This window comes from Polistes fuscatus, unplaced genomic scaffold (genome assembly GCF_010416935.1).
Source record: "Polistes fuscatus isolate 324 unplaced genomic scaffold, CU_Pfus_HIC Scaffold2, whole genome shotgun sequence".
Classification (NCBI taxonomy): Eukaryota; Metazoa; Arthropoda; class Insecta; order Hymenoptera; family Vespidae; genus Polistes; species Polistes fuscatus.
This window is the reverse complement of record NW_025113096.1, coordinates 13,463,309-13,475,034: the sequence shown is the minus strand read 5'-3', so window position 1 is coordinate 13,475,034 and position 11,726 is coordinate 13,463,309. Positions and strand designations below refer to the sequence as shown.

Below are 11,726 nucleotides of genomic sequence, written 5' to 3'. Positions count from 1 at the left end.
CTAAATTAAAATTTGCATTAGATGTTGAACTAACAATCACAGCGTTGTATTTGTAATAATATAGACAATTAATTTTTATTTGCAACTGTTGTGTTAACTATTTAATAAAAGTGGCAATGTCATTTAAAATTGCAATGATATAGAAAAGCAAAATAAACTTAACATTTGTAAATGTATATTTAATTTGTAAAAAACTTGAAACGTTAAAAAATGTATGATTACAAATTTAAACAAAAAAATATAGTGATAGCATAGATTATTTTTCTTAACATCACTCACACCGATTATACTTCTTAGCTTATATCAAAAGGGTCAAAATACTGTAAAACCTTAAGGTGCTAAAAGTATAAGTACAAATTTAGGTTCAGGGACCAAAGGACCTATTACTATATGCAATTATCATATGAATGATTGGTTTGCTTTGAATAAAGTATACTGATATAAAAATAAATTTTTGTAAAGCAAGCAAACATTTTTAATATTTTCTTATATCATTTATATTAATAATAAATTAAACTACAAATGATGAGAACAGATTTCAAGATAAAGTGATGATCTTTTAATATTTCGGTATACTTTATACAGAATCATGCCATGATATATATTCCTTATCAGCAAGTCAGTTGTAAATGCCTCTTAAGAAAAAAACGGTATTTATTATTGTTATTGTTATTGTTATTGTTATAAGAAGAATATAAACTTTAAATGAATCTGTCAGATAAGAGAGATGATAAATAATGCAATGCCTGGAGCTTTTCTCAATGCGTTTAATATTTATTGTGCATCTAAGTAAATAAAGCAGTCTTATTTATCATAAGAGAGTAAAAGACATATTTTTCATCTTAAAATGCAATTTCGTATAATAATGCCTAAGAATTATTATTAATTTATTATAAATTATGAAAGAATTTAAATCAAACGGATGGAAAGTAATGTGAACAGCTATATTTGCACTGCTGTGTTATAATACAATAATTTTCAGATATACAAACTGGAAAATAATATATATACATATATAATATATATATATATAAAAGATAATTTATATAACAAATTTATATATATAAATAGAATACTGTTTTTCCAGGAGTGTGATTCAAATTCTATAATAAGTCTTACATAAGCAGATTTTTATAATACAATTATTTATGTTTTAATTTCATTTATGTCGCAACAATGCAACCATGCGCCATGAAAATATAGCATCAAATAACAATATTAAAAGACTAAGTCTGAATAAAATAATGAAAGCATTATATGTATATAAATATATATATAATTTTCCCTTACATGTAAATTAAAAAAAAAAAATAAATAAGTTAGATTGAAATGTGATTTTATTAGCTTTAAAAAATATATTAATTAAGAGCATGCAATGAAAGAAAGTTAATATAATACAAGTAATACTCGATATGCTACTTAAAAATAAATAAAAAATAATAAAAATTTAAATTAAAAAAAACATGTATATATATATATGATTTGAATGAAAATTTTCCGGGGAATATTTACATATAGCTAGAAAGGAAATAAAAATTAACAAATCATTAAAAAGTCGTATGAAATAAATACTTCACTATTTTCATATAGCAATGGTTGTGTCTTATATATATATGTAATTTTATTATTAATACATCACCTATTGTATTATAATTGGTTAGCCTTTGCAATTTTTTCATGAGCATAGCACATACTTTCAATTTTTATATAAATATATTAAAAATGAAAGATAAAAGAGATGTGATTATTTATCCTCAATACACATACTACATGTATACACACAGTATAATGTTTAACATTAAAAATATGATATAACGGTGATCGATTTTTCGGATATGTAAAATATTTTTTATATTATTTTACGTTTTGTAATTATAATTAATATAATGTATTTCTTATATAGTTTATATAAAATTTATATAAAATACTTTAACATATATACCTTAAATAATGATACTTAACGTTAATTCGCAAGTAGATGGAAATAATGATATTTGAAAATTTAAAAAAATGAACGATGTAGTACTACCAACTTCAAATACATAAAAATACATTTTTAATTAAATTCTATTATTTAATTTATCTTCCATTTAAATTGTTCATATAAAAATTGATAAAATATAAAAAATATATTTTAATTCTAATTTTTTATGCTATTTCATATTGTTAAGAATTGTAATTTTATTTTTTACATTTATTAAAGAAATATTTCATTGTGTCTACTACCGCCATCTGCTTATCTGATGCGTAATTATATGCGCATTACTCTGGAATCGATGCTGATTGGTCGAGGTACGTAAAAACGAGACCTAAGAAAAGATCATAAATCATTAAACTAAGTTTACCGAAAAATGATGTTTCATCGTTTCTAAAGTGTAATGCTATTGGACGTTACTAAATGCGTATAATATTGACCAATAATCGTAAGTATTAAAAAAAGTAAAATACTCTAATTTGTGCAGCGTGAATTGGCGTAAACGCGTTATATCAAGTGAGACTTGTGAAAAGTATTTTTTTAGATCAAAAAATGTGGCAATATTTCTTGTTACGTTGACGAGTTGTTATCGTTAGTACGATACTCTTGAAAGTATTACAAAGTTAATGTAGATTCAGGACTATATACTCGGTGTTATGCTATGATATATGACGAATATACATTGACAATACATTCACGCTAATTCGCTATCCATTTTTCTAAACGGTTGGTAGAATTTATACGTTTGGTGTGCGGTAGTCTGGCGACGGCGTCCGTTTGTAGGAACGAAGAAAAGAAGAGGATTCCTTTGTTGGAATCGAAGTTGACCTTCTGTGTTTAAAAATCAAAGAAGATCAGGAATCGGTAAATTTGGTATATTTGAGAATTCAGCCAGCTTTTTGAGAACTCCATTTTCCTTCCCCCGATTTTCCTATAAATTTATTTGCATCTCATCGTAGAGTTTTTTCTTTTCTGTAAAGTGGAAGAATAACAGTGGTACATAGAACAATTAAGGGGCTCCCATCCTCGGGGGCTTCAGCGCATCGGCGCTTAAGTAGTGATAGGAAAAAAAAGGAAGAAATTACGGAAGGGGGAAGGTTTAGAGGACGGCAGGAAAGGGAAGACGCGCCGCCGTCCATCATCATTATGAAGCTCGTCGACCACGTGGTGAGAAGCTTCAAGGTGGCCAAAGTCTTCCGAGAGAATTCCGATCGTATAAACAGTATCGATTTCTCGCCAAATGGAGATACACTTATCTCCTGTTCTGAAGATGATCAAATTGTCATATATGACTGCGAGAAGGGCACTCAAGTCCGCACAGTCAATTCTAAGAAATATGGTGTCGATTTGATTCATTTCACTCACGCCAAAAATACTGCCATACACAGCAGTACCAAAGTAGATGATACCATTCGATATCTAAGTTTGCATGACAATAAGTACATACGATACTTCCCTGGTCATACTAAAAAAGTTGTATCACTTTGCATCAGTCCTATAGAGGATACATTCCTTTCCGGATCATTGGATAAGTCCTTGAGGCTTTGGGATTTACGCTCACCAAATTGTCATGGTGTTATGAATGTTTCGGGACGCCCAGTTGCTGCGTATGATCCTGAAGGTTTAATCTTTGCTGCTGGAGTAAATTCAGAGAGTATTAAGCTATATGATTTACGCAGTTTTGATAAAGGACCTTTTGTGACCTTCAGACTTTCTCAGGAGAAGGAATGCGATTGGACTGGATTGAAATTCAGTAGAGATGGTAAGACCATTCTGATATCGACGAATGGTAGTACAATTCGCTTGGTTGATGCTTTTCATGGAACTCCATTACAAACTTTTGCTGGTTATTTAAATAACAAAGGCATCGCAATAGAGGCCAGCTTTAGTCCGGATTCACAATTTGTATTTAGTGGCTCCACGGATGGTAGAGTACATGTATGGAATGCAGAAACAGGATACAAGGTATGTGTCCTTAATGGAGATCATCCAGCACCAGTTCAGTGTATTCAATTCAATCCAAAATATATGATGTTGGCATCTGCATGTACCAATATGGCTTTCTGGTTACCAACAGTTGATGAAACTGCATAAGACTAATCAGACCAATGTAGAGCAATGCTCTCAGAAATGTATTTATTATTGGTATGGAAATAAGCTGCAAACTACAGCAAACAGAACGAAATGGTGGTCTAAAGCTCCTGGGTATATTGGTTGAAAGGATATCGCATCTATAATGTATACAAGATAAAAGAACCGACGTATGAGACGCCGGTACCGGTACGAACCCAAGGAGCAAAAGGATCGCTAAAGAACAAGAAAAATGGCTGTTACATGATAGCCATGCTTCTTTGTACTTGCACTTGTGTGCTACAAAATGGCACGTTTGGAGTACGTTATACACTTTCTATGTATGTTGTTGTTGTCTTCGTCGTCTTCATCGTCATGCATCCTATGGCGCGATGAACGCGACCATTATAATACATACCTTGTCACTGTTTAAAATTGTGACATACCATCATTTCTATAACATCTTAAAGTATATTAAATACTGTTAGTATTCGGATGTGTCGTCTTGTGTACATAGTTTCTTCCCGTGTACCTGTGTGTAGTATAATGGATAAAGAGCAACTTATATGCTTAAAAAATCTGCTGTGACTGTGAATTTTGCTAAATCACGAACAGTTTAAATATTTCAGCGTATCTGCTTTTCTTTTACCTTTTCTCATTTACATATACATATAAGGTAAATCACAAAGAAGAATTTTTATTATAATGATGATATTAAAATCAAGGCAATACATTTTTTTATGCATCAATTCAAACAAAAAGGTACGTTTAACATTTTGGTACCGTGATATAAGTGATATAACTCTAAATACAATTTTTTAAATAGCAAGGGATAGTTCCCTTACAATTTTTCTAAATAGATTTAATTAATATAAATTAAATTAGAATTAAAATAAAATGAACTTTTAAAATAAAGATATTTGTTTTAAAATTTTGATTGCATCGATGCTATGAAAAATGTTAAGGAATTTCAATAACTAGACTACACACATATTATTATTAATTTTCTTTGTATAAAAACAGACTGTCAATATACATGTACATCCACACAGATGCAACAATCATAAACGAGTACTCAATTACACCTGGTTGACTCTTAGAATTTGAACTCTTATTCATTACTTCATTCATTCATATTTTTGTTTAATCCATTTATTCTCATGTACGACCGTCCGAAAACCAAAGGTGTTTAATCATCATTTTATTAAATACTATTAAAAGTATATTAATACGATGATATACACACGAAACATACAATGTTGTAACAAGCAAAAAGAAGAAAGGTAGTCATCGAGCTTATTTATTACTACATATATATGATAAGCACATGATCGCTCATCTACGTTTTCTTTAACAACGTTAAGCATTTCGAATTATTACGACTTTTTCTACGATGAAGTTTATACCATATTATCTTGGTCTTGCACGGCTGCCACAGATATATACTTGTGTTATTATGCGTTATCGTAACTACGATATATCGTCATCAATTTGCATGCATTAAACCGGCGGGCCGGAATGAAAAATTAATCAATATTCGTAGTGAACGCAGTAAGGAAAACGTCTAATCATAATCCAGTTATTCTCGAGTTTGACGTAAATCGGACACACAACAACCCACCCTCCTCCTACCTTCTCCGTAATCCTAGTCTGCCTCGAAGTGCATACAAATGGACGGGCTCGTTTTTCCAGAATTTGAGTTGTAACTAAGTTTACAAGATTACTAGGCTATGTTGTAAAAGAAAACAAAAAAAAAAAGAAAAAAAACTGACAGAACGGAAAAATAAAAGAAAACTTGCACTGCCGTCGAATATTGTGCACTTAACAAACAAGCATTCTTTGAACTTCTCTAATTGCATTTGATTCTTTGAACTTTAACTAGACAATGAATTGCTCTAAAGCATCGTATATTTTTAAATTAATTTCAATTAAAAGAGAGTATATTTTTACGTTTGTGCTATATCAGGTCTCCAAGAAAGCGATCATTAGCCTGTTTATTATTTTGTTACCCACCGTAATTCTCAGTTTTTAATTTTAAAGCTGTTTTTTCGATGCTTAGGGACAGAAAAATAAAAAAACCAATAAGAAAATAAAGAAATACGAGGTGCATTAGCCTACAAAGATAACCTAAAATGTGATTTAGTTATTTCAAAAATTAATGTTTAGCATATTTTTATGGTGTGTATGTTAAAGAAAAAGATTCTATGAATGTGGATATATTAGATTAAACAAAACAAAAAAAAAAGAAAAAATAGGATTGTACAGTACTACGCTGGTACAGATATTTGTTTTTATAAACCAATATATTTATAATTTACTACGATCTTTTTTCTTTTTTTTATATTTTTACGTATTTAATTTGTTCATATTATAATAATTATAAAAATCAGCATTTTTCTGCGTCTGTCAGGATATTTCGCTTACTGAATTCCTAAGCAAAAAAGTTTAATAATAGGCACAACCGATGTAATTTACGCTAATGTCTAATACTATTTTAAATATTCTTATACGATTGTTATTTTTTTATATTTACTTATTGATTTATTTAATAAATTTAGTAGAAACATAAATTATTTGGAAATCGTTAAAAGAATAAAATTAAAATTACTTGTGCATTTACTTGTAACTTTATCGTTACAAGTAACCTCATTTTAAATACAAAATATATATATAAAATTTTGATATGAAACGTAAAGATTCTTTAAAAAATTTTTAATGTTACAATTAGTTTAAAAAATCGTTTTATCGAAAAAACTTATAGTCGTACCTAAAAAGAAAAGAAAAAGAAGAAATTAAAGAAATTAATTCGCATCACAATAAACCAATAAGTTTCAAGGTGTCGAAGATAATTCTCATTTATGGGAGGGAGGAACAAATCTGAGAAATGACCTGTCTTCTTTTTATTTTTCTTTTTCTTTTTTTTATGAGTATATGTATATATAAATACAATTCTTTTTCATTTACGTTAAGTTAATAGATTTATTTTTTAGATTATAACTTGAAGAGAATACGTTATAATATTTTATTGGATTGGAAGAGGATGCATGTTTTTTTTGCGTACGTGGATATATCTACAAGGCTGGATGCACTCATTCGTCGTATACTTTCGTGTACGATCGTGCTCCGAAGATCAGTAGCAGTGGGCATGCATGCATGCATGCACGCATGCGTGCGTCATGTATGATCTCTCTGCTTACGTGATGTGTATGGATTATGTATGTATATATGTATGTATGTATGCGTCGTACGCTTGCTCTTCTTCGTTATGTAAAATAGTATTTTTATAAAGATAAAACAGTGTATGCAAGGTCTATAAAGTCATAATGTTAAAAAAAAAAAAAGGGAAGCAAGAAACAACACGCAAGAGATGCTATGATGATGACGTTCGGATTAAATAAAGTAAAAATTTGCTAAGAAAACATCAATTACATTATCACGTAAGAAATAAATAGAAAAATAAATGCTGGCACGGAATAGGAAATTTTCTTCTTCATTACGTTTTAATTGTAATGTTCGATTAATATATTTATCTAGAATAAATGTTCCACGGACATTTTACTGCCAGCCGATTGATTGATTATTACAAGTGCCAATTTGAGCACATTACCCGATGGTAAACGAAACTTAAATAAACAATTAAAAAAGAAAGAAAGAAAACAAATAAAAGAAAGGAAAACAAAAATCCTGTAAAATCTTGCAAAACGTAAAACACTGTGTTCCTATTCTCAAAAGAAAAATGAATACATAGTTGTAATGTATCAATGAATTAGTCTCATGTGGAATTCTCTTTCTTTTTTTGTTATCTTTTTTTCTTTCCCTTTTTTTCTAATCGATACTATGAAGCATTGGAATGAATAAAAATCCTGTGAAATGGCTGATAAATCTGACGAATTTGTTAAATAGAATTGATCCATTTCACAACATCTTATTTTGAATACGTAGATCATATATTTTAAATATTAGAATTTATACGTAAATCGACTTTTCATTTGTTTATCCTTTTTATTTTTTCATATTAAATTAATTTAATAGAAAATATTTGAAAGTAGAACTTTTTGTGTATGTATATATATTCTATTGTTTCCAAGTTCCAACGGAGAAAACAGAACGAAAAACTTTTTCTTTTTTTCACGATAATGGATTATATGAATATATAAATTGAAAAAAGTGTTCTTATTCTTCCTAGTTCAGATCCTTGCTGACATTTATTCGTACAGTTCATTTCACATACGTAGAAACATAGATTTTCAATTTCAATATTCAGTTTCTTTTTTTTTAAGTTTCAAGATCCTATATAAATATAAATATCAGTATAGATATAAAAATTGTATTAAACCCAAACTTTTTGGTATTGTATGACATTGTTATCTGAAAGGATGTGAATGTATTAATCAAATGTGAAGTTTCATTTATAAAAATTGTATTCTTTTATCCATTTAAGTTATGTAAAAATACCGATAATTAAATTTCACTTAAAATACCATTCATATTTGATGAATCTTACCTGCAGAGTTTATTTTTGTCAAAAAATATAATAAATTTATTCAAATGTAGAATATAAGAAACTTAATTTTAAATATTACTTTGCTAATCTATTGTTTTTATATGATATAACTCTTGGACTTCTGTGGGAATTGGAACAGGAGCTCCAGACATCAAGTCTCGTCCTTCTATTGTTTTTGGAAATGCTATAACACTTCTTATACTTTCCGTATTGCAGAGTAAACAAAGGAGACGATCCAGACCTAAAAAGTACGTAAATATTAATGTCAATTTTTAGTAAATGAATTGAATATTTTATAATAAGTAAAAATACAAAAGTAAATACCCAATGCTATACCACCATGAGGTGGTGCACCACTAGACAATGCTTCAAGCATATGTGAAAGTTGTTTTTCATTTATGTTTAACAATTTAAATATTTGTTTTTGAAGATTTGTATCATGAATTCTTATAGAACCTCCTCCTATTTCTGAACCATTTAAAATTAAATCATAGTGTAAACCTCGCACCTGTAAAAATGAAGAATGAATTGTATAGATTAATTCTGAGTATTGCTGATAAATCTAATACCTTCTCAGGTTCTGTTCTAAGATATTTCATATCTTTTGGATGAGGTTGTGTAAATGGGTGATGCATACTTTCTAACAACTGTGATTCATTTACTTTAAATAATGGAAAATCAATAAGCCATAAAAAGTTGTAGCCAGGTGAACGTATTTTTAAATTATTATTTTCCAATACGTTTGTAAATTCAATTCGAAATTTTCCTAAAAGTTTTTGCTAAAATTGGTACAAAATAATATTTATGTTTAAAATTTATTGTATAAAAGTTTAATATAATAAAAATATATACATACAGAATCAAGCTTAGGGCCAATGGTTAAAAAAAGAATATCTCCAATGTTCAAATTCAATGTTCGTATTACATCTTCTGCTATCCTCGTAGAAAATAATTTATCCAATTGTAATTTCCAAGAATTACCCGAAATTTTTATTTGAAACAGTTTAACAGTTGGAAAATATTTGTTTTTTATATCATTAAATTCTTTTCTAATAGAATGTGTTAAGTATTCCTAAAATATTGAAATATAAAAATATAATAATAAAAAATAAAATAATATATAATATAATCTACAAACATATATGATTTAAATATATTATATATATATATATATATAGTATAATATTATAACTTACATGTTTATTGGGAACAACTAAAGCACAGATTTCGCAATCTTTGCTATTTGTTAATTTCATATCTTCCTCCAATGTAGTCATATTAACAAGTTTTGTAAGATACTGAATCTGTCAACATGTTATAATGCGTATTTAGTAGCCAATAATAAACATAAAGTTTATGCACGTGTGTTTTAAGATATAATTTTCTTACTTCATAAGGTATTCTCAAATCTGGTTGATCTGTACCATACAACTTCATTGCATCCTCATAGGTCATGCGTTTAAAAGGTGTAGTTATAGTTTCTGGCCAACTATATTTTAGTAGATTTTCGATTAAATCTATTATTCCCTCTTGATCAGCAAATGACATTTCAATATCTAGCTGTATAATAACTTCATTAAACATTTTAATAATGCTTTTTTAACAAATAGGTATCTAATCACCCACCTGTGTAAATTCTGGTTGTCTATCATGTCTTGCACCTTCATCTCTGTAACATCGAGCAATTTGAAAATACCTATCTATTCCACCCACCATAAGTAATTGTTTGAATTGCTGTGGGCTTTGCACAAGGGAATAAAATTTTCCTGGATGTCTTGTTGGAACTATAAATTCTTGTGCACCCTGTATTAAATAAGATATATTCCAGATACATTAAGTTATTATTAATTTGACACATAGTTTATAATTACGTACTCCAGGTGTATTTTTAAAAAGTGTTGGTGTTTCCACATCTACGAAGTCACACTCATTGATTAAGAATTCTCTCATCTTCATTAAAAGTTTAGAACGTATTCTTAAATTCTTTTGTATTTCAGGATACCTTAAAGCAAGATATCTGTATTTCATTTGAGTTACTTCCTTTGCCTTATTAAATTGTCTAATAGAAAATGGAATATGTGCTACTGCTTTATTTAAAACTTTTATAGAATCAACTTGTATTTCTATATCACCGGTCTTCATTTTTTGGTTTACTTGTCCTTCAGGTCTCATATTTACCATACCAATAACACATATAACGCTTTCATATGGTAGGTCTTTTATGATCTCCATTAAATCAGTTCTCTAAAAAAATATATTAATTATTTCATTAATTTCTTATATATTGGGTTATATAAAAGCAAAATGTTAAAAAAGAAAACAACATACATTATCAGATATGAAAAGTTGCGTAGAACCATATGCATCTCTTAAAGTTATAAACTTATTCATTCTCAGAAACTCAATCCAACCGCTAAGCTGTACCATAGTTCCAACATTTTTGCTAGTTAACTCACCACAAGTATGTGATCTCAGACAATACTTGTTTACTGGTAAATTTGATCGGTTTAAAGGAGGTACTTGTTGAACAACTAAATCATGAGTAAATCTTACAACAGTTGGTACAGAATATTTTATCGAAACAGACTAAAAAGAAGATCAAAGGTTTTATGCTATATATCAATGAAAATGAAAATGTTAATATTAGATATAAAACTTACATGTGCATTTTTAAATATATCTAATACAGGAGAAAGATGTCTTGATACAATACGTGAGTTTAACCGAGAAACTAACCTCTCACTAGCAAACATGTTTAATAAAATAGAATACTGTAATAATTGCAAATAAATGTTTAAATTGTTCCTTATTCATTGATCAATTATCAAGTTTATTCAATTTCTATGTTAACATTTATAATAATATAGATTTATGATTATTATTTTGCTAATGTTGCAAGTTTCTGTACAAGTAAAATTTAATCTTTCACAATAATTATCTGCAAAGTATATTTAATCTGGAAAAATTGATAAAATCTTCTAAGAATCACGAATTTTCGAATTATCTATGAAAAATTAATGTACAAAATTTCACAAAAATATCTAATGTTAATATTTATTTATATATTATAGTGTATCTTTACATATATACACTGATTAAAACCTTTATATGTAAATGTAATAAAATGTATTTATATTGATTAATAATAATATTCTTTGATAATGGAATATTTAATCG

General features: G+C 28.2%; 2 protein-coding genes and 2 long non-coding RNA genes across 4 annotated transcripts; 2 read left to right on the top strand and 2 right to left on the bottom strand.

The window, feature by feature from the left end:
• Positions 1 to 2,279: 2,279 nt before the first annotated feature.
• On the top strand, positions 2,280 to 5,129 carry LOC122516287 (WD repeat-containing protein 82). The gene is made up of 2 exons (XM_043633964.1): positions 2,280 to 2,423; positions 2,735 to 5,129. The coding sequence occupies exon 2, from the start codon at positions 3,122 to 3,124 to the stop codon at positions 4,067 to 4,069; it is 948 nt and encodes a 315-aa protein (XP_043489899.1). The 5' UTR covers positions 2,280 to 2,423; positions 2,735 to 3,121; the 3' UTR covers positions 4,070 to 5,129.
• A 1,648-nt stretch (positions 5,130 to 6,777) lies between these two features.
• Positions 6,778 to 7,681, top strand: LOC122516288. Its single transcript, XR_006303533.1, has 2 exons — positions 6,778 to 7,482; positions 7,580 to 7,681. It is a non-coding gene; the product is annotated as an uncharacterized LOC122516288 (long non-coding RNA).
• Positions 7,682 to 8,218: 537 nt separating this feature from the next.
• On the bottom strand, positions 8,219 to 8,587 carry LOC122516289. Its single transcript, XR_006303534.1, has 2 exons — positions 8,550 to 8,587; positions 8,219 to 8,413 (listed from the first exon to the last, which is right to left on the bottom strand). It is a non-coding gene; the product is annotated as an uncharacterized LOC122516289 (long non-coding RNA).
• Positions 8,584 to 11,558, bottom strand: LOC122516285 (aspartate--tRNA ligase, mitochondrial). Its single transcript, XM_043633962.1, has 10 exons — positions 11,210 to 11,558; positions 10,878 to 11,135; positions 10,425 to 10,793; positions 10,176 to 10,352; positions 9,939 to 10,109; positions 9,746 to 9,853; positions 9,406 to 9,621; positions 9,119 to 9,328; positions 8,874 to 9,057; positions 8,584 to 8,790 (listed from the first exon to the last, which is right to left on the bottom strand). Exons 1-10 carry the CDS (start codon positions 11,300 to 11,302, stop codon positions 8,633 to 8,635), a joined length of 1,944 nt encoding a protein of 647 aa, XP_043489897.1. The 5' UTR covers positions 11,303 to 11,558; the 3' UTR covers positions 8,584 to 8,632.
• Positions 11,559 to 11,726: the final 168 nt, after the last annotated feature.

What these genes read in the sequence shown, in the direction of transcription:
- LOC122516287 (XM_043633964.1), top strand. Translation starts at nt 3,122, where the DNA reads ATGAAGCTCGTCGACCACGTGGTGAGAAGCTTCAAGGTGGCCAAAGTC.
- LOC122516285 (XM_043633962.1), bottom strand. Translation starts at nt 11,302, where the DNA reads ATGTTTGCTAGTGAGAGGTTAGTTTCTCGGTTAAACTCACGTATTGTA. An exon ending in AACTTTTCATATCTGATAAT is followed by an intron (nt 10,794 to 10,877) that starts GTATGTTGTTTT and finishes ATATTTTTTTAG; the next exon opens with AGAACTGATTTAATGGAGAT. An exon ending in TTAGAACAGAACCTGAGAAG is followed by an intron (nt 9,058 to 9,118) that starts GTATTAGATTTA and finishes TCATTTTTACAG; the next exon opens with GTGCGAGGTTTACACTATGA.